Source organism: Pempheris klunzingeri, chromosome 15 (assembly GCF_042242105.1).
Source record: "Pempheris klunzingeri isolate RE-2024b chromosome 15, fPemKlu1.hap1, whole genome shotgun sequence".
NCBI classification, from domain to species: Eukaryota; Metazoa; Chordata; class Actinopteri; order Acropomatiformes; family Pempheridae; genus Pempheris; species Pempheris klunzingeri.
In genome coordinates this window covers 16936668-16961152 of record NC_092026.1, presented here as the reverse complement: position 1 = coordinate 16961152, position 24485 = coordinate 16936668, and the positions used below count along the sequence as shown (strand labels likewise).

The window sequence follows — 24485 nt, the reverse complement described above, 5'->3', positions numbered from 1 at the left end:
TGATTTCTTCGGGTTTTGGAAGAAGGAACAGCCAAACTCTCCGTGCAAAATCCATGTCGTCTTTTTTTTTTTTTTTTTTTACGATTTATTCTTCATGATGGCCCCAAACTCCAATCCAGACGGACAGACAAGCGCGTCTTTTCACCACAATCAGTTTGGCGCTCAAGAAAAACTGACTCCTAGACAAATTCTAATTACCTTATGTTGGACATTTTGAGACCTGCCACAGGTGCGACGTGCAACTTGTCCTCTTCTTCCCTCCCACTCGAGTGGCTCCTCCGCATTCATCCCACAGGGGAAAGGTCCCGAGCCTCCGCGCGTGGAGAGGATGCTGCGCTGTCTTCAGCAGCTGCGCAGCGGCGGGAGAGGCGCACCTCGATTTGCCCTTGAGCAAGAGCATGAGGGAGGGAGGATGCTGCCGGACCACAGGGGATTACCGCTCCTATAGCCCCATGTCACTCTCAGATCTGACAGAGATACAGTGAGAGAACAGTCAGTTTAAAGGGAGCCAGTCAGGGACACACTCGTCCTTCCAGCTGACAGAAAACCTGCTGCTTTTATTTGCCCGATCTGTCTGTGGAGTCTTTATGGTGACCATTACAAATAACCTAATGTCAGCCAGGAGTTTGTCACAGTGTGGGCGGGATGCATTGTTTTCTGAGACTGTTTTGAACTTGTTTGGTTTTATTGATCACAGAACTGGCTGTTGAATGTTGCAGCTGCACCACATTGCAGTTCAGAGACAGTCAATGTGCGCACTGATTCCAGCGCAGAGAGGAATCAATCAATAAAACCACCTGCTGTGATCTCCATTTAGAATCAAAACCTGTTGCACTTGGATGAACCCTGAAGGGACGTGGTTGAACACAAGCTGTCAGCGTTTGTATTTCGTCTCCGGTGGGTGTCGCGTTGGTGCCTTATTGCGCCCTCTAGTGGCCAATGATAGACTTGTGATGAACAGGTTTGCCCGGAGCTGCTGTGTGTGCTGCTGGAGGACCAAGAGCTGCAACACATTGTGGATGCTGAAGTCACGCGTCCTGTGTCGTTTTTCTGCGACGTTGGGATTTTTAACAACCTTGGTCTGTTTACAATCTACATTCATTAATGTGGCAAACATGTTCTCAGACAGATTTGAGTATTTTTAGACCCCTATTGGGTCTGAAAAGAAGCAGCATTTAGACTTTCATGTTGGGAAATAAAATGGCAACACTTGATTTCTAAAATCCTGGTTCTGGATCACAAAATGAGGCAATATTTCTGTTTTGGCAGGAGAGCACAAGATTTTATCGAAGTTGAACACTGGCGCAATACTCGTACTGCACATCCATGTTAAGTATTTATTGTGGTCTAAAAAGGAAATTATCCTCAAATCTAATGATAACATAATAATATCCTAGACCACTCTCTAAAGGTTTAAAGGCCTGCTTGGTGTTTGCCTGTCTGAGTGTGTCTGACCCTGCTTTTCAGGGGCAGATTTAGCAATGGTCATACAAGAAATGCCTTGAGGGCATTTTGTAAGTTATCTTTGAGTAAATAAATATATGTTAGAATGACATTTTTAATGTTTCATATCTAAATATCATAGTAACTGTAGCCTTTAGGGGCCCTCTTAGTTGGGCACCCAAGTCTGTTGCCTGCTTTGCCTGATGCTAAACTAACCCCTCCAGTTTAAATTGAATACTTGTGCCAACTTGCCTTCTTATAAACATTTAGGCAGGTCTCTGGTGTCCCAGGCTCTGATCCACTAGAAAACTGGTTATTGGAAAATTAAGTAATCCTCAGGAAAACCTCACCACAGTGGAAAGATGACAGTGTGGAAACCACATTACCCATAAAGCTAAGGTGCATATGTTTTCTTTTTTTCCGGATGTAGCATCACATGAATTGACTGTCAACATGCAAGATGGCCACGCATCACAGGCAAAATGCTGCTGGGCGGAGAAAAGTACAGGTAAATTATAATAGTTACATTATCGCTACGTGCGTGGCAACGGCAACATTAGTGCCTCGAGGTTACTAAGGTAATTCACGGATACTTGACAGACATTAAAAACCGCCCGCTAAAGGTAGCTTTGCTGTTATGAGTCATGGCTCAAGCCGGCTAACGACTAGCTAGCTTAGTCTACGCTAGCTAGTTGTTAGCGTCTTCTGCTAACGCTGCCGTCTAAATAATTACATGCTTATGTAAACAGATATCATATACATACGCGTTGAATCGGCTGTAACATAACCACTAAGCTCGTCAATAAGCACACACGATAATTGTGCTGTCTCAGCAGCAGTTTGATGCTGTTGCAGCGTCCATGTTAGCTTAGCTACACTTTATCTGGGCTCGGTCTAATTGCTGGGTAAACGTACGTGCCTGGGTGGTTCTGTCGTGCATCCTGTCGGTATACATTGCTACCAAACCAAAGCACGCCATGAGTACACAGTACCATTGGTAATACGAATATATAGCGAATTATTTCCCAAATGTAATTCATTTAGCCAGACTCCTTAGCTTAGCTAACTCTGTGTGCCCTTATAATGCAAGCTTAACCGTTAGCGTGCCGAAGCCTCGAAGTGTGCACAAGGAAGTGGGTGTGTAGTGGGGAGGTGGTGGGACAGCAGTCTGATCTCAGTGCTCACCCTCGTCTTTGTGTTTCAGGTGTCCTATGTCATTAGAGACGAGGTGGAGAAGTATAATCGAAATGGGGTGAATGCACTCCAGCTGGACCCTGCGCTGAACCGGCTCTTCACTGCTGGAAGAGACTCTATCATCCGGATATGGAGCGTCTACCAGCACAAAGTAGAGTTTCTTTGGCTCTTAAATCTACATTCAGTTATTTCACCACAAGGATGATCACACAGCTGTGTTGTCGCTTTCATTCATTTTTTTTTGATTCTCAATAGTTGAAATGTCTCAGGTTGTCTTCTCCCTTATTGCAGCAGGACCCATACATTGCCTCCATGGAGCATCATACAGACTGGGTTAATGACATAGTTCTCTGTTGCAATGGAAAAACATGTGAGTTTGATTACTAACAGCTATGTAGTTTAGGGTTTAGGCACTGTTTAGCATCTTAAACGGTTTGTATCCTACTACTCCGACTCACTGATTGATCTGATTTCGCTGTCTTCCATTTTCAGTGATATCTGCCTCGTCAGATACAACAGTCAAAGTGTGGAACGCGCATAAAGGATTCTGCATGTCAACGTTACGAACACACAAGGACTACGTGAAAGCTCTGGCCTACGCTAAGGACAAGGAGCTTGTGGCATCGGCTGGTCTGGACCGGCAGATCTTTCTTTGGGATGTGAACACACTAACAGCACTCACTGCTTCCAACAACACTGTCACCAGTATGTAATATTTGTTCCTGTGTCACACATTTCTGGCCCATACAGACTGTTGTGATTTTTGTGCTTTTGTACTGATTACTGTTCTGTAATGGCTGACATGTTTCTTTGGGAGATATTCTGCACATGTGGACTTACTCCAGTTTGTCTCCTACAGCCTCCTCACTCAGTGGGAACAAGGACTCCATCTACAGTCTGGCTATGAACCAGATGGGCACTGTCATTGTATCTGGATCCACAGAAAAGGTTTGGGTTTCCGAGTGCACATTAATTGTTCAATTTAACTTCACTTAAAACCACACTCTGTCATATTAGCATCTGGGATATTTATTACATTTTTAGCCTGAAACTAGATAGGTAATGTACTCCAATGACAAATTATATTAAACTACTTGATCATCTCTTAGTGCCACTGTTTTTTGGGGAAACATTTTTGGATGTTAAAGTGCTCCTCAGATTCATCAGTGTGAGAGAAAGATGTATACAGGCATCTCCATTTTCCCCTTCTTGAGACGTTCATAAGATGGCTCCTTTAGACTTTGTGGACATTCATTAGATTACAGAACAAAAAAATGCCAAGTGGGATTACAGGAGGTGTTCCATGTGACTGCTTTAATTGAACTGCTACCTTACTTTGTTTGGTTAAAGTGATCAGTTTTTATGAAGTGTTCATCCTCACCCCCTCCTTTTGTCTTTCTTTCCTCAGGTTCTGAGAGTGTGGGATCCTCGAACATGTGCAAAGCTGATGAAGCTAAAAGGTCACACAGACAACGTCAAGTCTTTGCTGCTGAATCGAGATGGCACTCAGGTGAGGCAACATGTCTGAAGTATTACCGTGGTGGCAGCCCTTAAACAGGAATTTTGAAATCTAAAGCCGCTGTCCTTATGTCTTTACCCACAGTGCCTGTCTGGCAGTTCAGACGGGACTATCCGCCTGTGGTCGCTCGGCCAGCAGAGGTGTATCGCCACCTACCGGGTGCACGATGAAGGGGTTTGGGCCTTGCAGGTCAATGAGGCCTTTACACACGTCTACTCTGGAGGCAGAGACAAAAAGATCTACTGCACTGACCTGCGTAACCCAGACATCCGCGTGCTCATCTGTGAGGAGAAGGCCCCAGTGCTCAAAGTAAGACGCCAGTACAGTGTAACCTGTTCATGTGCAGCAATGATGTAACTCTGTGACGCACTACAGTATTGAAAAGTTTATTAGTAAAGGTCTTGTTTATATGCTAACAATTACGCTCCAACTGATTTCTGAAATCGATGATTTAAATACTGGATGGTTTTATGTGGAATTGTGTTTGATGTTTCTTTTGTCACATTCATGATGTTTTTTTATTTGTTTCTTTGTAAGTAACACTTCTGAATACTGACCCTGTATTCTCTTCAGTCATTCCTGTGGTCATAGCGAATCATTTGGAGTCATTCAACCTTTTCCTCTCTTTCTCTTGTGCTCAGATGGAACTGGACAGATCTGCTGACCCACCTCCAGCAATCTGGGTCTCCACCACCAAGTCATCCGTTAATAAATGGGTAAGCATGCGTGACACCCCTGAGATCACCAGTCGACTGTCAACACGATCGCTCTGGAATACAGCGTAGATAGAGACTTGTGCATGTGGCCACGCCTGATGCTGTTCAGCAGTAATCCTCCTGTAATTTGTTTTAAAAATTAAACCAGCTTTGTGATGGTATGGGTGATACACAGAAGATAATTGCGTTGCATTAATCACGGCTTTTGCAGCAAGAAGAGTGAGAAAGCGATTATTATAATCCAGGATAATCTGTAATGAGTATTATTTTCTGTGTGTGTGTGTGTGTTGTTTTTGCAGTCTCTAAAGGGAATGCACAACTTCAGATCATCAGGGGAGTATGACAATGACTGCAGTACGCCTCTGACACCCCTCTGCACTCAGCCAGAACAAGTCATCAAGGGTAAAGATGTTGATTTAGCGCAAACTACAGTAACTTCCCTCTACCCCCTCCCTCTGACAGTTCATAAAAATCAAATAATAATTCTGTGTGGTTTGCAGGAGGTGCCAGTATCATACAGTGCCACATCCTGAATGACAAGAGACACATACTCACCAAAGATACCAACAACAATGTGGCTTTTTGGGATGTCCTGAAGGTAAACTCCACGCTGTAGCTAAAGATATTTGTGACTGTCTTCAAAGTGTGACTGCATCTGCTTTTCTTTTGCCTGAGCCTGGTGTGAAGTCACTCCTGGTGATACCTGTGGTTCAAATCAATGTATTTTACCTTCAGGCATGCAAGGGTGAAGACTTGGGGAAAGTGGAGTTTGATGAAGAGATTAAAAAGCGCTTCAAGATGGTCTATGTGCCAAATTGGTTCTCTGTTGATCTGAAAACTGGGGTGAGTCACAGATCTGGTAATACAAGAGCTTTTTATCTGAGTTTTTTTTAGTGTCAGAAGTCTCATAGTTGTGTGCTCTGCGTCTGTATTTCAATAGATGCTCACTATCACACTGGATGAGAGCGACTGCTTCGCTGCCTGGGTTTCCGCAAAGGACGCTGGGTTTTCAAGCTCTGATGGATCCGACCCAAAGTGTAAGATGCCTAACCCAGTTATATGTTGTATACACACAAACACATTGTCCTGGCTTTAGTTATCTCCTAATTCAGTTTTATCATGATGTGTGGGTGCCAATTCAATGTGTATTGTGATTTTTGTTTACTTTTTTAACACTGGACTCTCAAAAAAAAGTTGTGGAGAGTGTATGTGATGAGGCGTATTTCCAAAAACAATGTGCATTAGTGATCAGCATTGTTGCTGTACTGGATAGAAATGTTTGCGTACAACAGAGTGAATTAAAAATGTATACATGAATAATAATTTAAAAAATATATACTGAGATTAACTTAACATGCTACATTTAGCAGTCCCTGCTAATACCATAAGATGTGAGGGTTAGCTTTTTGCTTTCTCTGAACTGCTGGTAGTTTCTCCGTGGCAGCGAAGTTAAGTGCTCTTGAGTGTCAAATGACATCATTAACACCAGTGAACGTGGAAGTGTCCGGAAAAACATAGCGGTGGGTAACAGTGGGAACAGAGGGAAAGAGAGACACTTGCCCTTAAGGGGCCTCCTCTCCTGTGGGTGATGGTATAAACTGGAGCATGAGCTCTGCACTTCGGTGACAGCTCTGTCCACCTACCATGAGCAGCAACAGTTATCGATGAATGTACCCGCTAGTGGGTGGCACACTGCAGAGTGTCCAGCTCGGAGCGTGCTGTGAGCACAGCGAGGGAGGGAAACATTTATGTCGGTTTAAATCCACATCCGTTGGATTTAAAATGTGATGTGCAGGTTGAATCGCCACAAATCTCTGACCATCTGTCAGCGTCTGCTTTCTCACTTCAGCTTTGCTTTTCTTGAGGCTGATTTTTACATCACTTTACTTATTAACCAACAATAAAAACGATAACTTCTTTCCACCTGCATAGGCTAAAGTATCGAGGCTGGCATCCATCCATCCATTAAGGAGTTGTAAAGAAAGAATTGCGATACTAATCACGTACACAGATGCTACGTCTGCATTGCACCACTGCTAACCTGCTAACTTTATTTTGCAGTGAACCTGGGTGGACTGCTGCTGCAGGCTCTGCTGGAGTTCTGGCCCAGAACTCGCATCAACCCCATGGACGAGGAAGAGAACGAGGTGAACCACGGTAAGGAAGCGGTCGTCTGTCCTTCCACTGCCAAACCATTATGACACTGAACCTACCAAACCTCTGCACTGATGCTCTGGGAACTTTAATATGTACATGGTGATCTTCTTACTTGGACTGTGGCTGCACTCTGGAGATCATGTCCTGCTGCTGTCACTTAGCGGTGGGCGTCCAAAGCGGCCTTCAGTCAGTCTTACAGTAGGACTGTGTTCTTGTGTCCACAGTGAACGGAGAGCAGGAGAACAGGGTCCAGAAAGGAAATGGATATTTCCAAGTGCCACCACACACACCAGTCATCTTTGGGGAGGCAGGAGGCAGAACTCTATTTAGGTAATGCCTCACCAACATTTTTATCAACACTGGTTCAGTTTAAATTGAGAAAGCTTCAGTGGGCTTTGTAATGTCATCAGTTCATAATAGTCCTACACTGAAATGTTGGTAGTGATTTATTTTGCCTCGGTCCTGTGTTGTGTTCCAGGTTGCTATGTAGAGATTCAGGTGGAGAGACTGAGTCCATGCTGCTGAATGAGACCGTTCCACAGTGGGTTATTGATATAACTGTAGATGTGAGTACAACTCATGTTCTGTCCTGTATTTTAGTTGATATCAAATCTAATAAGACGTGTAGATTTCTGAGGGTGTGCTGTATGCATGTTGGTGCGTGTACATCTGAAGCTCTTTCAGTCAACGTGATACTCTCACTTCCTTTTACTCACACTAGCTTGCACTCTAACATAGCAAATTATGTCTGCTTTAACAAGCAGTCTTTACTGTTCTTTGCTGTTGAAGATAACGATGTATATCTAAGTAGTTCTTCAGTAGTGTGACGGTCTTTAACTTGCCTTGTAAAGAAAAGCACAAGTGTTACCAATAACAGATGGCTCTGTTCCAGTCAGGTGTCTCAGTGAGTCTGACAGTGAGTCAGCATGCACAATAGAGGACCCTGAAACTGAAAAAGCTAAATGGAACTCAGCCATCATTAATGTTACTATTTACACCTGTGCTTTTCCTACTGAAGATCAGAACTTTGACTCACGCATCACTGTGTTTTTCCCAGTAGTACAGTTTATTTGCGTCCCTGTGATACAGCACGCGCACCAACAGCCACTATTTGATGTGTTCGGTTTACATGTCTCATCCTTCCTTTTATTCCAGAAAAATATGCCCAAGTTCAACAAAATCCCATTCTACCTCCAGCCCCATTCTTCCTCTGGTGCAAAAACTCTAAAGAAGTGAGTTTCATTTGATTACATAATGAACAGCAAGCTATTATGTCACGTTGCCTGTTGAGAGCTGATTTCTACCTGCTGTGTGTTTTGCAGGGACCGACTCTCGGCCAGCGACATGCTACAGGTGAGGAAGGTGATGGAGCACGTTTACGAGAAGATCATCAACCTGGACAACGAGTCGCAGACCACCAGCTCCTCGGCCAACGATAAGCCCGGGGAGCAGGAGAAGGAGGAGGACATGGCCATGCTAGCCGAGGAGAAGATCGAACTAATGTGTCAAGACCAGGTGGGTTCCATGCTAGTTTGTACATTTTAACACAGGTACACCTTGTGTATCGTCTGCTGTTCATTGTATTAACTTTGTTACTTTTTTCTTTCAACTAGGTTCTAGATCCCAACATGGACCTGCGAACAGTTAAACATTTTATCTGGAAGAGCGGAGGGGACTTGACGCTTCATTATAGGCAGAAGTCCACGTGAAAGTCGGAATTTTTAAAACAGGAACTCTTCGTCATTTGCCAATCACCACCCACCTCTGACATGTAGTACCCTAAACCCTGTTGTGTGGTCAAGAGTCGCAGTATCAATGAGAATCCAGTATAGAAATGTGAGGACGTGGCTCATGGTGTATCATAGGGAACTGACCAGAACAGGCCGGAGCAGCCAAGAGATGCCTGGGAGATCCGTGGTCCGTAGTGTTTCTTCTTCTCTTTTTTTTTTTAACAGTTTGAAGAATGGACTGTTTTCTCCAGCGCTCACTCAGATCTTTCTTTTTTTCTTCTTTTCTTTTTTACGACATCTTTGACTGCTATGTTTGTTCTTTTCCTACTGATTGGCATTTTATTTTGAAGCGACAAAACTTGCAGTAGGTGTTTATGTCTGAGCGTGCGTGTATATGCACATGGATGTAGTAGACTGTTTGTTTGTTCTAGTACATTCCAGAAACTGTCCCTGCTCTACAAACACTACACACCCGTCTCAGCACTACCACCAGTTTAGGAGTACACTCGGCCTCTGGGTAGCGTCACAGTCCCTCAAAGCGATCCTCCTCTGTTCTGTCGTCACCTGAACTCGAACTTAACCTCGGCTTAGACATCTAATTATTGCAGAGCTTGAACCTCATTGACGGAAGCACTTGTCTTCGTCTTTTAATTTTTAGCTGTGCTGTTCTCAATGGACTGAATGTTCTTTTTTTTTTTTGTAAATATGTGTACAACATTTTTGATTTAAGTGACTTTTTGTTCTTTTGGATTTGCAGCAGTTTTATTGTGTTGTTGTACAGTTTACTTAAAACCAACAGTTTTCTTTTTCCCCCAAATCCCTAGAGCACATTCATGATCATGAAGGTAATTTGACTTGGATGTTCAAAAATTGCATTTGTTGTATTCAGTACAACCCAGAAATTGCAGTTTAACTCTTAAGAATGTTAGAAGTCGTCCAAGTCATGTTAGCAATCGGGAAATTTATATATAAGGTATGTATCTTAAATAATAACTCATGCTTACTCGCTCTGTGCTTGGGTCATGAGCAGTGACTTTGACGTTGAGGGCTGTTCCTAATGTATATTTCATTTAGATAATAGGAGTTCAATGAAAACACGAATTGTAACTTGAAGGGGACTCTAATCCAAGAGAATCTATGAATATTCAATCACTGTGGGAAATTCACCAAAGTGAAATAAATGGTAATACCCATTTCTCTCTTGGTGTGTCACCAAGCAGAAACAACAGATCTTTTCATTGTAAATTTTCTGCAGTTAATTTTGCCATGATGAGTGTGTGTTAACGCCACGGCGGGGACGCATTGGGTGAGCTCTAATTGGCCAAAAACATGATGGGTACCGTAATTAGGCCATAACACTGCAATATCCCTTATTGTAATAATTTGTGAAATATGTATATTTTAGGCATTCAAAGAAATAAATTGGAATGGTTTAACAATGACAGATCTATGGGAATTATAAATGGATGTTTCTTGAGTTGTAATGTGTTCAGCTGATGAGTGTGAAACAAGAAAAACAAGAGATGATTTTTTTTAAGTTGTGATATGATTGTTTAACCATCAAATATTCACCCATTTCACATTCACTGCCCTCATTCCTAATAAAACATAGAATTAATTGATAAAATATCTGTAAAAATACTTTTCCTTATTTTACACTCTAGCACCTACTTTGTGAAAAACATTAAGAAGCCCCCTAAAAAAAACCAAAAACAATTACTCAACAGCAGCATCACTGTCACCAGACGTCTTGCATACTGTGTATCAAAGGACAGTCTACTGGATATACACACCGCCTGTCTAGTCACAGGCAGTACTTGCCTACTGTTGCATAGATCACAAACATGACAAAGTAATAATAGTGTTGAAGGAGACATTGGAGCATGATTCCAGCGATACAAAGAGTAAAAAACTTTTTTTTTTCAAACAGATAACAGACTGCATGGCTGAATACATCAAATTAAAAGACTGTTTGAGACATACTGACCTCATCAAATCTGTAAAAACATGTACTGACTGGTTTCACGCAGTACATGTGGACAAATATTTCCCTCATAATGGAGCAAGAAAAAGCTTTAAAATCCAAAATACGGACTACAAGCCACAGATTTTAAAATGACTGTGTTCTGAAGAGTTGCATTGTGGCAATCACTGCTTGCTTGTTGGAAACAGTAGGTGTAATACTGCAGTATAGACTGTAACAACTCATCGGAGGTGCCGGCAGTCTGGTAGCTTTAAAAACCTGGGATAGTGTTGTGGATATTAAGGTGCAGCTGTGCTTTGCTGTAATAAATGTATGTGTTTATCTTTGGAAGTCTTCAAGTATTCATCACATTAGTGTACCAGAAGTCTTGTCACCCGTATAATCTAATTTTGCACCGGCTGAGGCAACGTGCTGATCACATTGTGGCCTTCTTGGTGTACAAATTAGCAGTAACTCTCACATATAAAACAAGCTAGATGTTCCTACAGTGCCTCTAAGTGTTTCTCTACTTTCATGCTAATGCTTCAGCCGCTTTCAGTAGTGTAACTAACCTAATGGAGCCATACACTCACTGTAAGACTATCACTATCATATCGGGCAGCTTTTCCCTCCATCTGTCCTGTCCTGTATTTCCTATACATTGTGTCTTTAAAAAATCCCCACTGATTGTCAACCTCACTTTGCATTTTTATACTTTTTCTCTGTCTGATGGAAGCTTACTCAAGAGGTGGCTCTTCTGGTTTCTCCTCCTCCTCCTCCTCCTCCTCCTCCTCCCCCTCCTCCTCGTGCTCGTCCTCGTGCTCGTCCTCATGGCTGCAATGGTGAACAGGAGCCACATCTAGAGGCTCTGCAGACTCCTCCGGCAGCTCTGTTGGATGCCCGGGGGACTGAGCGGGAGAATGGTCCACCATCAACTCGCTCGCAGAAGAGGACTGGAGGAGGTCGACGGGAGACGGGCAGGGAGGGTCTGTGGCCGGGACGGGGGGCTCAGCAGGAGGCTCGGGGGACTCTCCAGGGAGAGACAGTTCACCCACAGGTGGACTTGGGCTGTGGCTGGACTCACACAGATCGACGGGCGGGTCAATGGACTCTGTGACGAGGTGAGATGTCTCAGCTGGTGGGACGCCCAAATCTGGCAGAGTGTCATTTGAAGCGAGAGCAGAGGTGAGGTCCATGGCTGCCTGGGAGCTCAGTTCTTGTGGGTCAGTCTGGTTGTCTGTTGATGAAGACAGCAGCACGCTGTCCTCCAGCTCCTCTGTACCACAGGAAATACAAACATAGTCTATATTTCAAATTCTGGGATACTGCTATGCCACTACACGCCCTCTTCACTTACCAACGCCGGAGATTTCGCCGTCCTTGTCCTCGTGCATCGCCAGCGCAGTGTCGGTCATGTCGATGGACGACATGGACAGATCCAGTCTGTCCACCAAATCTGCCGCGTCGGGGCTCATGACTGCCACTTCAGAGTCAGAGAAACCTGGAAAAACACACACAAGACACCTCCTGATAAGATTCTTATGAACACAGAGAGATGCCAAGGAGAATCCTATGTTGTGCATCTTCAGCCCCTAAAACCGCAGCATGTGTGGACTGACCAGGGTCCATGACTCTCTGGATGGGTGGGGGTTGAGGAGGTCCCTGGAGGGTGACCTGCTCCAGATCTAACACATCTTCGCTTTGGCTAGAAGGTGCCATCAAAGGTGCCTGGGAAACAAACAGAAATAAGCCCAATGCTAATACCAACACTCTGATCTTATGTAACAAACATCTAGTCAGTCAAGAGATAGAAAAGCAGAGAAACAATTAGTTGATTCATTGATTGGACAGAATAACAATTTTTACAAGACAACAATGCTAAACATTACTTGATCTCAAATTGGATTTTTAACCATTTTGTGACATTTTACAGGTGAATCGATTAATCACCTCATTGATGACATTAGTAAACAATCAAAGTAGACATAAGTTGCAGCACTAAATGTGTTGAATGTGGACTCAGGTTTACCTCAGTGAACCCATGGGCAGGCAGCTCTGGAGAGGGTTCCATCTCAGGAACAGGACCGGAGGGTGCTGCTGTCGGGGCGTCAGGCTGTGCTGGGATTCGGTGCAGGTAGCCATAACCGATGCCACAACCCAAACTGAGAACAAATGTTTTTAAATGCTTCAAGACCAGTTATAACACCTCTATTAAACTAGTCATGCTTTTTTTTTTTTTTTTTTAAAATCACAAAAATAATGCTGTATAACCCATACACTGTTTATAAGAAGTGGACATATCCACTGTGACGTCGCCCAAAGTTTGGCTTCAACATATGTCACCATCTTGGTTTTTTTTGGAGCCAGAAGTGACGTTTGCTCCACGGAGACCGCCTCTCATTGGTTAGTCACAAGGTAGTCCCGCCCCAAAGCGTACCCTCCTTTATCGTCTCTTTTCCTTAAAATGGGACCAACATTTACTAAATGGACATCATGTTGTATGAAGAAGACTTGAAGCTAATGATTGTGATAATAAACTCATTAGGGAAGTGTTTACTGACGTAATAAATCAAGTGAGAATTACGCTCATTTTCTTAATGACTTAATAAAATCTGACCTCTTTTTGGAGCCAACAGAGTCGCCATTAAAAACACCCGTTTCTTTTATACAGTCTATGGTATGACCAGAGAAATTGTTAACAAACAGCAATACAATGGTTAATTTATTTGAATAAATAGGTAAGAAAAGAATCAATCTGCATGCACCTTTCTCCCCTTTTACCACTTAACTCCAGTGACGCCAAACACAAGCGTTGTCTTCCTAATGAGAAAACGCTAACCCCATGTCTCTGTGTATTGTCATGTACCTGCCCTCTCCGCCCCACGCTCCATTCGGTGTGACCACCACCTCCCTGCAGTTGTCCGCCTGTGTGTTGTACACCAGCAGCTTCAGGGGCTTCCCCTCATGGGCCTCGATCAGCGTGAAGAAGTCTTCTGACTGGAAATCGGAGACTTGGAATTAACGAAGACTCTTCTTTCAAGGATTTGCTAAGAAAATCAGTCAGAGCCAAATGCAATAAATAACTAAATGAAAATGAGTCTCACATCTTGCAACACTTGATCTGCTCCAACAATGTAGTCACTGTGGGGCTGAAGCCCTGCCAGTGCAGCGGGAGAGCTCGCTTCCACGTCCTACAAGAAAGAAATAGGAGCCAGAGACAAAAAATGAAACTAAGATGGGCCCATGAGTATAAAAGGTCATGCCAGAGTTCTGTCAGTCTGTTTGGTTTTTCCTCGCTCTTGATGAAGAGGCTCACCAGAACGTGCCAGACATTCTCGTTGGCTCCTTGGTAGCTGCAGAAGCGAACGCTGGCGCCCAGCAGGCCCTGTCCTCCCCACATGCTGCTGGGCACCACCTCCAGCTCACGAACCCTCATGGTTTTAGTGCTGTACACCTCCATCTTCACTGCTCTCTCTATGTTGGCCTTCAGGAGCTCCTTCAGCAGGTCATTTTCCTCATTCTGGAGAACAGGAATGGGACAAATTTAAACAGAAGGAGCAAGACGGAACTATTTTCACGTTCCCGTGTGTTCGGCAAGCTTTGTTTATGACCAACCTGCAGTCAGTGACTAGTGCCTTCACTACTGACAGACAATAAACTTACAAGTCTTTTGCTGTCCAGAGACAGAATGAAGTCAAAGAACGGCTGCAGTCCGGCCTTTTCAGCAGGGGAACTCGGCTGCACCTGTCACATCAGACACAAGCCCTCTGATTACTACTGCTGATTCACCTTTAAATAAAATTACGCTATCATTATTAGTTCTTATTATATTGTTGGGGAAAATAATTTTTAAAATACTGCAATACATTTTTGGAGCATCCAAAACAACTGCACTACAACAATAAATAGCTGCACCTAAGGATTATTTTTATTGTGGATTAATGTATCTTTTAAATAATCAATTAATCGTTTAACACTTCACCCAAGAGCTTAAAATCTCTTGTTTTGTCTTGTTCAACAATCCAAAACTCAAAAAGATTCAACCTCCATTCACATAAACCAGAAAAGCTGCAAATACGTGAACCACTACATTCTCTCTTGATCGATTTATCAGTTAATCGACTATTAATTTCAGCCCCAGATGTATTTAATCATCAATATTATCGTTGTATTTATTTGAAACGGCATGAAAATGTTGAAGTGAGGCGATTCATAGTAAAACCAGTAAAAATTCATATTTTTTTTACTTTGCACTCACACTGAAAACTGTAATATTACACTAAAAGCATCAGCTGCAGACATTCAGCTTTTATTTAACAGCACTAATAAAAAATACAATGTAGGGCACTGTGACAGCTGAGAGGATCCACGACTGCTCGACACTGAGACAAGTCACTGTGACAAGCCTAAATTAATAAATAACGTTTAAATAATCAAATTAAAGTTTCTGTTGCATTGTGTCAACCCTGAATGACAGCTGACCAGTGCCACCTCATCGCGGAGCTAACCGCCTGTTAGCATCCAGCAGCGTTCGGTGACCGCGATAAGCTGCTGGCCGCACCGTTTCACACACTAACGAAGCTGGACGGTATCTTACGCCGTGCACGTGGTATCCGTACGTCCCTCCTTCGGACACCTCTGAACTCTGCGACAAACCCATTGCTGCCCGGAACTATGAAATACTGCCTAAAACCATCAGAAAATAACAAGTGTCTTGACAATTATCGCGGCTGACAGTCTGCGGCCATCTTGTCTGCAGGCCAAAACAATCGAACACCGCTGGCATCGAACTCACGTCCACGCATACTGCGCATGCGCATCCGAGTTATTATTATTATCGTTAATAGCTATATAACTATAATAGTCATCTCATTTGGAATGTGCTAATAGGTTGGTCCTTTTTCCTTTTTAAACGCGGTGACACCTTCTGACCTCATCAAAGGTGTGTGTGTGTGGGTGTGTGTGGGTGTGTGTGTGTGCGCGCGTGTGTGTGCGTATGTGTGTGTGTCAATTCTTTCACCACACTCTAAAAGATCTCCAATATTTAGTGTACACACAGGAGGTCAGGCTGATTACAACATGCACTCTGAGACTCTTCTCCAGTCCGTTGGGCCCTCATCTGACTCACTATTTAAACTTTATAACCCTCACCATTTACCCTTAACTGTAACCTAAACCTCACAAGAGATTTACAAATATGAGATCTGCTTGTGTTATGACCTGTAGGAAAATCCATAGTTCATTAAAAATCACTTTGCTGTATTCGTCTAGATGGAAACCACTGATTTGCAACTCTTGCGAGATTTGTACGCAGTAACCATGCCCTAACCCTTTACCCCTAACTGGAAGTTAAACCTCAGAAGAGTTTCACAAATATAAGGTCACCATCTAGACTGAACCATATTGAATTAGTTTAGTTTTTCTATTAGTTTATTTGATTGTGTTTTACTTTAACATGTTGGAGAGCAACACTAATCTCGTTGCATTGTGTACATTGTAATGACAATAAAGGCGCTTTGACTTTGACTTGACTTTAATCAATAGCAGAGCTGCTTCATGCCCCTGCACTGGTATGATACACCAACACTGTGCTAATTAGACCACTACAAGTAACATGACCTCTGTGGACAAATCCGTTATTTTATTATACAGAATGTAATAATGTTGTGGGACCATAATGTGCTGTGAACCATAGGTGACAGAAACAACCAGGAGGATAAACCCTTCTACCATCAGATGAACTGTCAGTAAATCTGCCATGAAAAAGGCCTATCAAATCCTTTTGCAGTAATATGCAAACCATGGAGCTGACTACAGACAATTAATCATTTGTGTTTTATATCAAAAGCCAAAGGAAAACTTGTAAGTCTTGTTCTTAGAATCATGAACCACAAACATTACACCATTATATCGTGTCAGAGAGAACTCTGTAAATCCCATGAGCATTGTCATCATGACCATTATCGCTCCTGTAACCTGATGCTTGCCCAGTCTTACTGTCTTCACATGTACCAGAGATGAATAGAAACTCATGAAACCCATTTTAAATCAGTAAATAAATAAATAAAAACCTTTTATTTTTATTTTTTTTTACTCCAATACAGAAATATTCTAAACATATTGTTAAGCATATGCAGGATAACACACAATTAGCCAGGCAGTTATCTAAAAAATACACAACTCCACAGAGAAAATAGAGAAGTGTTATTTTTTCATTACTGCATGTGTCAAAGTGGATTATCCTGTTTATACCACGGCCAGCTGCCAGCAAAATATAGACATTTTTGTTGATATCTGGGGCAAAACTTTTTAAAATGGGAACTCTTAGTCGCCCGTACCTTTATGACCTTTGGAATAAATATTGCTTTCAACAACGTCTCAGAAAATAGGAGGAATTAGTTACACTGACATTAAAACCATCGACGAGGCTGCTTCATCAGAGCCAAGCGCTTATTTGAAAATAATGCATGCCCTCTGCTCATTCCCAATATATTTAATGTATATGTGGCCACGGTATAAGAAATTAAATAACATAGCAGATCATTATGCAGGTTAAGAAAATTTAAAACGAGACATATATTAATTACTCAAGTGTGGTTTCTCTGAAACGAAGGCAACATTATTTTTAGGCAATAGAAAAAATATCCAGCTAGGAAAAAATATTTTTCAATCATTCTTTGTACAGTGAAATATACTTAGAAATACATAAAAACAGTGCTTTATACATTAAATTCTCCTACACAGTTAATTGTTATGTCACTAGAGTGTCTTGAATGTGCTATAAAAGCTGCGTATCGCCGGCTGTACAGCCCTGCTCGGGGCTCGGCTCAGTCAGGCCAATCAGTGACTCCAGGAGGTAGGTGCTCGACTCGTACTGTGGCAGGTTAACAGAGCTGAAGAGCTGGAGGTGGTAAAAGCTGTCTGGGTGTCTGTGCACTTTGAAAGAGCTGTGCAGAGGTCCAGAGGGGTAGTCGCTGTCAAAGAACTCCAGGTCTGAGTCGGAGGAGAGGCTCAGGTCCATGTACCTGCCTGAGGAGAAGTCCACAGTGGGGGAGGGAGTGTTAGGGAAGCCCTCCAGAGAGTCATCGTCGTCTTCGAAGAAGTCTCTGGCTTGGTTTGCGTTCTCGTCTAGGTAATCTGCCAGGGAGGTCCTGCTCATGTTGTCTATGAACGTGCTGGCCGTCAGTGGTCCATTGCTGTCAGTAGAGCTGCTGCTTTGCTGCGTCAGTGGTTCTTCTGTGTGCCTCAGCTGGCTGCACGTAGAGTAGTTATTATCGTCACAGATGCTGAGGACGCGTGACAACCCTCCATCAACGTCAGGGAGGCTCTGACTCCCACTGAGACACCCTCCCGTATCGGAGTCAGAGGAGCACGAGGATTCTGTCATGTCACTGCTGCAGCTGTTCTCCTCCACTACCAACCGCTCCGGGTTGAAATGAAAGGACGGCGTGGGGGGCATGCTGAGAGGAAGACCGTCTTCCTCCATGGTGAACCCAAAGGGGCAGCTCTTGTCCTGTGCACTCTGCGTGGGATGCTGGTCCGCGTCCTCTGGAAGGCCCTCCGGAAGTCTCGTCTGGTCCTCTTGTCTCAGTGGCTCGTCTTGCAGTCGGCGCTCCAGTTCGAGCCTCATGGCGGTGTGGATGTAATGAGTCTGCACGCGTCTGGAGTTGAACTCGATGCGCCCCTGAGTGTTTCCACAGCCATCTTTAGTGCAGCCACATGGGAAGTTGAAGCGGTCCACCTGCATGTAGAAGAAAATCAATGCTGTGGGTCCTCAGATACAATACAGAGCCTTAACAGCAGGATCTGAACTTGGCAATCACTCAGAAACAAGTGAGGGGAGAATATGATTTTGGCTGAAAAATCAAAAAGGTTATCTGCAAGATCCCAATACAAACCTTCATTTTATTACAGTCTTTAATCTTGCTTTGGATTAAAAACAAGCTCCTGATTGGCTACTTAACCTTAACCAGCTCAAACTATCATTTCACATCCAAAGCATCATACCTGGCACTTGATTCCTGCCAGACTGCAGGCGCAGGTCTCTGGCTCACAAAAGCCCCGGCAGTCACATCCACAGGCCTCCCTGGAGAGACGCAGGGCGTGGAGCTGCCTCTTCTCCTCCCTGTCGATGCGCTTCACCCCCGCTGCCTGGAGTAGCGCCTGCCGCTGTCTGGAGGAGTACGGCTGAAGGAAACCTCCATCCTCCAGCTCAGCATCACTGATGTGGATGTCCGTGTCTTGGCCTGGGGGTTGTTCCACCGTGAGCCGTTCTGCTTCCTTCTGGTCCGTGGCCCCGCTGGCGATCAACTGGAGTCAGCAAACAGGTAAAGTGAGACGACTGCTGTGTAGATGAGCGATGCAAACTAATGCAGAAGTGCACTCACTTTGCGTTTCAACGCCTCGACTCTCTCTTCTCTCAGCCTCTCTCTCCGACGCTGCCTTTGCTCCAGTGCGTGCTCTGCCACCGTGTATCGTCTGAGGGTGCTGTGCCTCTGCATCATGCCCAGGGTGGCACCTCCATGGCTGGGCACACTGGTGAAGCCCTGGCAGCGTGGGAAGCTGAACTCCATCACTTGGTCAAAGCGCACGTTGCTGCGCACCCCTGCACACTTGTGCCTCTTCAGGATGGACCGAACTGGTTGTGTTTGAAAAAGAGACACAGAAAACATCAGAACATATGAGGCACTGTCAGGTCTGTTTTTTTTCTGATTGAACTAAAGTAGAGTAAATGATAAATAAACACAGACCCAGACTCTTGGACACAGGCTCTGTCCTGTGTAGGACTCTGAGTGGCCACCAGGTGACACACTACAGGTGCTGCACTGCAGTGGCTTGGGTCAATAGTTTAAAATACATGTGGACAGGAAATACCAAGCAAAGGGTCCACTTCTGCAGTGGGTAGATCAGCAGTACAGAGACACAAGAAGCAAACCAGGGTCTAACTGCGGCTCTTTAGAGCTCTATCAGAACACATTCACACTCTTTCGGCCACGTTAGCCTTCAGTATCCATCAGGTTTGGTTTAACAGTTTGGCTTCAACAAACCATCTGAACTTCCAACATAAGTGAGGCTGAGCTCTAGTTCCTAAAGTCAGTAAACAACTGAGAGCAGCTGACTAAGCTCATCTCAGCTGCGCTGTCTGTCTGAAAAGCTCCACACTGGGGCACTGTTTGCACCAGGACTCCATTGTGACTGGGTAACAGGCTCAAAATAACAAGCCTGAGACTGTTACACATAAGGCTTTAGGCTGTACAACAACAACGGCTGAATATCTTGTCATTGCAAGTCCTCTGTGCGGCTTTGTGATATCTTAATACGGACATTTGATATGACTTGTTTAAAGGGACCTTGGTATTCAAATTGATTCCACAACATCCCATTGCTCAGGCAAATGATTTTCTACCCAACCGGACAGGCAGTCCAGAGGCAAGTCACTCGCTGTGTATTATCTAGAGCCGCCCTAAGGTCAGCGTTGTCATACCAGTGCTGCTGCAGGCTGATAAGAGACACTCCTATAAAACTCTGATGGGAAAACGGACAGATAAGGACTGCATTATTTGAAAGAGGCAGAAAATAAAACTCTGTGGTCATTGGTTTAGAGACTTACTGGGTAAACCTGTGGGTGAAGAACGACTGTGGGGTGTGAAATCCTGGTTGTCAGAGGGGCCGCTCTCCCCGTCCGACTCCCACTCTGAGGAGGCAGGGGAGGAGAGGGAGGACGGAGGAGAGGATGAGGAGTAGCAGGGACTGTCATCCACCTCTGCAAACTTTCTCTTCAGGATGCCTCTCATTGTTTGGCTGTGGTGATCAATGTACATTCTGCATGAACATAAAGAAAAAAAGGGGGCACTGGTTTAAATATGTATCACGCTGTGGCTTCATTCCAACATAAAATGACACATTGTGCAAATCACTGAATGAATAATGGAATGACAATTCAGTGACACAGCAACAATGATGCGTCTCCTCTTCTGTTTGGGAGACCAAATGTACACAGTCAAATAACTTCTTTTGAAAGTGACGGCTGGAGTCAATGAGAGGTCTTTCCTGTTGAGAGCTGCAGCTCTGCTAGTCGAGCCGGTTTCAGGGCACCCGTTTGTTTAGCCTAATTACATCTTGATAGAGATTATCCAACAAACTGAAGTTTCCTAAGTGCACAAATGGGAACTGAAATCCTACTTTTGCTCGCAACCAGCTGAGCACTTGAGAGAGTAAAAAAAAAAAATCAACAGCTCTTTTTCTTTTCCCCGCAGAGTAATTAACATTCCAATGATTCCTCGAGTTTTTTGTGAAGAATACGTGGAAACGGACCGTCCAATGGCAGTATGCTAAGGACTGGGGGGTGTAATGCTTCAAGTGGCTGCTATTTTTGGATGTGAACATGGAAAAGAAATCCAAACATGAGTGATTTCAAGGTTACCATCCTTAGCAGGGCTGCTCAAAAGAAAAGATCTGAAGAAGAAGTGTTTTTTAAAAGAGACTGGTGGCGTCAGTCTGGTCCAACGTAGTCTGTTACACAACACACAAGTGTGTGTGCACAAACTATTAATTCATGCTTGGAAACAATGGAGGCCGATGACCTCTTGGATGTCAGAGGAACAGCTATCATTTGGTTTAGAGCTGCAGCAAGCATTTATTCTTATCTTATAGCCATGAATATTTTCTCTATTAATCAGCTTGGTCCATGACATATCAGAAAATACTGAATCATTTCATCACATCACATCAACCCCTCTTGACATATTCAAATATCTTGTTCTGTCTGAGCAACAGTGTAAAATCTAAAGGTGTTCTGTGTAATATTGTGGAAGTCTAAGAAAAACAGAAAATATTCACATTTGGGACGCTGGTATCAGAGTTTGGGGCTTTTCTTTCTTCAAAAAAATGACTCAAATGACCAATTATTAAATTAATTTTCTGCCAATCGATCAGCTCTACTGTGGTTTAGATTTGTCACACCGGGAGTCAAATCTGTCTGGTCTTATTCTTTAAAGTCAGCAGATTAAATAATCACTAATGAAACTTATGCTCTTCTTTAAAGCTCCAAACAATCTGATCATTTGTCCTCAAGATGCTTTAGACCCCACCATGGTCCAGTAAGTGACAGCGATACAAGCAGCTGACTGGGATTTAGACTGACCTCCCCTCAAGTCCCAGAGAGAGGAGCAGGGAATGTTCACCAGCCGCTGACAACAATACAGCATGTGTGTTTTCTAAAAGAGCAAGCACGCCAGGTAAACAGTGGCGTCGGTTCTGATCAGAAAAAGCTATCTACCCACCGGCTACCCACGTCTGCACTGCACAGGCTGGGCACTGCCGTCGTCCTGCACTAATACACACTCACCCAGGGTCTGCAAGACGCCTCTGATTGTTTGTAGAAAGCAAATAGTTAAACCAGTGAGAGTGTTTGAGTGTGTGTGTGTGTGTGTGTGTGTGTGTGCAGCTTCCTGGATCTACCAGCAAATAAGAGGTGAAACAAGAGACGCACTCTTGCACCTTTCCACTGTTGACACTGTACAACCGTCTGCAGCAAAACATCTGCATTAAAATGACAGCATTTCTAATTAACGCTGCATTGCAGTTTTATCACAGCTGCCTCTTGTCCCAGTTATATCACACTGACTGCATTTAATGTCTGAGTAAGAGACTTTACTGCACATGTGGGGATCCACTGGGGCCACATCAATAATTTAGAGGTTCAAAGCAGGAGAAGTGCACAGTGCGTGTGCGTGTGTGTGTGCGTGGTGTACGTGTGTATGTGTGTGTATGTGTGTGTGTGTGTGTGTGTGTGTGTGGGGGGGGGGTATACACTATAGTAGTTAAGAACAGGCTGCATGATATTTCTATAGTGGCACTATTAGATCATTTCACCTTAGTGCTGAGTCCCTGTTTGCCACAACAGCAGCCAGTATGCTGCTGACCTCTTCACCCCACGCGGAGACACACGGGGATCATGTCAGCTGCACTGTCTCTGTCTGTCTGTCTGTCTGTCTGTCTGTCTGTCCAGCAGAAACACTGGCAGCCATCGGACTCGTTTAAAAGCAGAGTAAACTTCCTCCACTGCTTCAGACACACTGCGGAGTCCGCGGCGTTGTGATACACAAGTTTGTTTAAACATTAGTTCTTATTTCAGGTTGTCTGACAGGATATTAACAACATTACACAGAGTTACAGGCGACGCTGTTCCAGATAAACACAATACGGAGTGATAAACATAAAATACGATAAGATCAGCATGTAAACCATAATTACACTAACAGAAACCCTATGGGGGTGACAGTGATTTACTCACCACGAAGCAAAATGCAGCATAATAACGGAGAAGGCTGAAACTGACACGAAGTTGTGGGTCCTGTCAGCGGTGCAGCCAGCTGAGCATCGTGTGTCCCTGTGTCCCTGTGTGTGTGTATGTGTGTGTGTGTGTGTGATTGTGTGAAGCTCCACAGTAGTACCAGTGTGAACATGAGAGGGCTGGCTGGGAGCTGCCAAAGACACGACACACGGCAGCGAGATGGTGCTCCTCACACACCGCACATGCGCACAACTGTCAGGATAGCTAGCGACTGGAGACGGTTATTTACGGAGAAAAGTTAGGTATAAGGTGTTGGTTTAACAGCCACGTGATGGTTCACTCCCCATGAAAGAGTGAAAAAGCGTTTTTCCAGTGAAACACAACACAACGCTCTCATTAAACCTAGCTAAAGACGGTAATCATGACGTTGTTCGCTCTCAAATCAGTTGAACGTCGTTAAGACACAAACAACCACATTTAACACAGTTTAGCATAAATATAAGGTGTTTTAAACGGTATACATAAGTTTAAACCCACGTAGCTCACAGTTGTCCATGGGAAATCTTATAGTGAGCCTTTGCCTGACGAAAGCGGAAGTGTCTGGAAGTGTTTGGTAGCGGGAATCATCTCGCTTCACACCAGCCCTGTGGCCGCTCTGACCGTGATGACGCAGACGGTGACACACGCAGAGGCAGGAGACGCTCACACTGTCGCTGCTGCACACAGATCCTTCCTGCTGTGCTGCAGCCAGCGATGTGCTGGTAAATTAATAACTTGTAAACCTCCAGCTGGACATTATTAGAAGTCAGTCTGCCTCCATCACAAAGAGATAGAACGCATGTACACATGTGGACTGTAGTAGCATTTTACTGGGATTATTTGCGTTATTAGTTTTTGTCCAATAAAACAAAAGGAGCTCACTGATATTTATAGGCTGGTTAAAATAAACACAATAGGTGAAGCTGTTTCCAGCTTTTGTTGGGACAGTAAGAGCTGTTGGTTCATCAGAGGTCAGTTTGAAGGATTGAATGAGTACTAACATACATGTACAGATCCTTAAATATGGTGACTGTGTTAGCCTTTAGAGCGTTCTTATTCACAGTTTCACTACTTTACCATTAATTGACACATGTTTTTTTAAACTTGTCTTCTTTTATTTCTCCCCTTTGTATTCCTTAATATGTGCACTGTTTGTGACGGTTGTGCATGTTCAACCACAACTGAAAACATGAAGTGGGACTTTATACAGAGGAATGTATATAACTTAAATCTTTTACTTTGAAAAGCATCTGTATGATTTCATGTGGTCCCCTCTTTTTAAAGACTAACAGGGCAGTTACAAAAATGTGGGGGTTTTTTCAGTGTTATTTAAATTTCCGCATTACTGTAAGTATTTAGTCATAGATTTCACCAATAGGTATTCAATTTCTTATAAGATTCAAGTCCATATGGGCTTTTGTAGCCTCCA

At 43.8% G+C, this 24485-nt stretch overlaps 3 protein-coding genes across 5 annotated transcripts; 1 reads left to right on the top strand and 2 right to left on the bottom strand.

Moving 5' to 3' along the window:
- The first annotated feature begins 1896 nt into the window (after positions 1-1896).
- Positions 1897-10365, top strand: LOC139213860 (WD repeat-containing protein 48). Of its 2 annotated transcripts, none has more exons than XM_070844531.1 (18): positions 1897-1951; positions 2648-2788; positions 2932-3007; positions 3130-3342; positions 3497-3585; positions 4046-4147; positions 4241-4465; positions 4798-4872; positions 5172-5274; positions 5373-5470; positions 5608-5715; positions 5813-5909; positions 6934-7029; positions 7254-7359; positions 7508-7595; positions 8185-8261; positions 8352-8544; positions 8643-10365. In XM_070844531.1, exons 1-18 carry the CDS (start codon positions 1904-1906, stop codon positions 8736-8738), a joined length of 2031 nt encoding a protein of 676 aa, XP_070700632.1. In that variant the 5' UTR covers positions 1897-1903; the 3' UTR covers positions 8739-10365. The 2 variants fall into 2 exon arrangements, with proteins under 2 accessions (XP_070700632.1, XP_070700631.1); XM_070844530.1 differs by having other exon boundaries at positions 2929-3007.
- On the bottom strand, positions 10293-15475 carry LOC139213861 (Golgi reassembly-stacking protein 1-like). The gene is made up of 9 exons (XM_070844532.1): positions 15320-15475; positions 14386-14466; positions 14039-14242; positions 13827-13913; positions 13589-13719; positions 12752-12884; positions 12342-12450; positions 12080-12223; positions 10293-11998 (listed from the first exon to the last, which is right to left on the bottom strand). Exons 1-9 carry the CDS (start codon positions 15380-15382, stop codon positions 11460-11462), a joined length of 1491 nt encoding a protein of 496 aa, XP_070700633.1. The 5' UTR covers positions 15383-15475; the 3' UTR covers positions 10293-11459.
- Positions 15476-16532: 1057 nt separating this feature from the next.
- Positions 16533-23142, bottom strand: LOC139214268 (cysteine/serine-rich nuclear protein 1-like). 2 transcript variants are annotated; one of them, XM_070845075.1, is made up of 5 exons: positions 23018-23142; positions 20333-20544; positions 19110-19360; positions 18730-19032; positions 16533-18463 (listed from the first exon to the last, which is right to left on the bottom strand). In XM_070845075.1, the coding sequence occupies exons 2-5, from the start codon at positions 20541-20543 to the stop codon at positions 17501-17503; spliced, it is 1728 nt and encodes a 575-aa protein (XP_070701176.1). In that variant the 5' UTR covers position 20544; positions 23018-23142; the 3' UTR covers positions 16533-17500. The 2 variants fall into 2 exon arrangements, with proteins under 2 accessions (XP_070701176.1, XP_070701177.1); XM_070845076.1 differs by lacking the exon at positions 23018-23142 and adding an exon at positions 22597-22699.
- Between the last annotated feature and the right edge of the window lie 1343 nt (positions 23143-24485).

Bases quoted from the DNA above. Each gene is read 5' to 3' on its own strand.
- LOC139213860 (XM_070844530.1), top strand. From the start codon at position 1,904: ATGGCCACGCATCACAGGCAAAATGCTGCTGGGCGGAGAAAAGTACAG. The intron at 1,952-2,647 runs GTAAATTATAAT...TTTGTGTTTCAG, and splicing joins CTGGGCGGAGAAAAGTACAG to GTGTCCTATGTCATTAGAGA. The intron at 4,466-4,797 runs GTAAGACGCCAG...TCTTGTGCTCAG, and splicing joins AGAAGGCCCCAGTGCTCAAA to ATGGAACTGGACAGATCTGC.
- LOC139213861 (XM_070844532.1), bottom strand. From the start codon at position 15,382: ATGGGTTTGTCGCAGAGTTCAGAGGTGTCCGAAGGAGGGACGTACGGA. The intron at 14,467-15,319 runs GTAAGATACCGT...CTGATGTGACAG, and splicing joins ACGGATACCACGTGCACGGC to GTGCAGCCGAGTTCCCCTGC. The intron at 12,885-13,588 runs GTACATGACAAT...ATTTGTTCTCAG, and splicing joins GCGTGGGGCGGAGAGGGCAG to TTTGGGTTGTGGCATCGGTT.
- LOC139214268 (XM_070845075.1), bottom strand. From the start codon at position 20,543: ATGTACATTGATCACCACAGCCAAACAATGAGAGGCATCCTGAAGAGA. The intron at 19,033-19,109 runs GTGAGTGCACTT...TGCTGACTCCAG, and splicing joins TCGAGGCGTTGAAACGCAAA to TTGATCGCCAGCGGGGCCAC. The intron at 18,464-18,729 runs GTATGATGCTTT...TTCTACATGCAG, and splicing joins TGGCAGGAATCAAGTGCCAG to GTGGACCGCTTCAACTTCCC.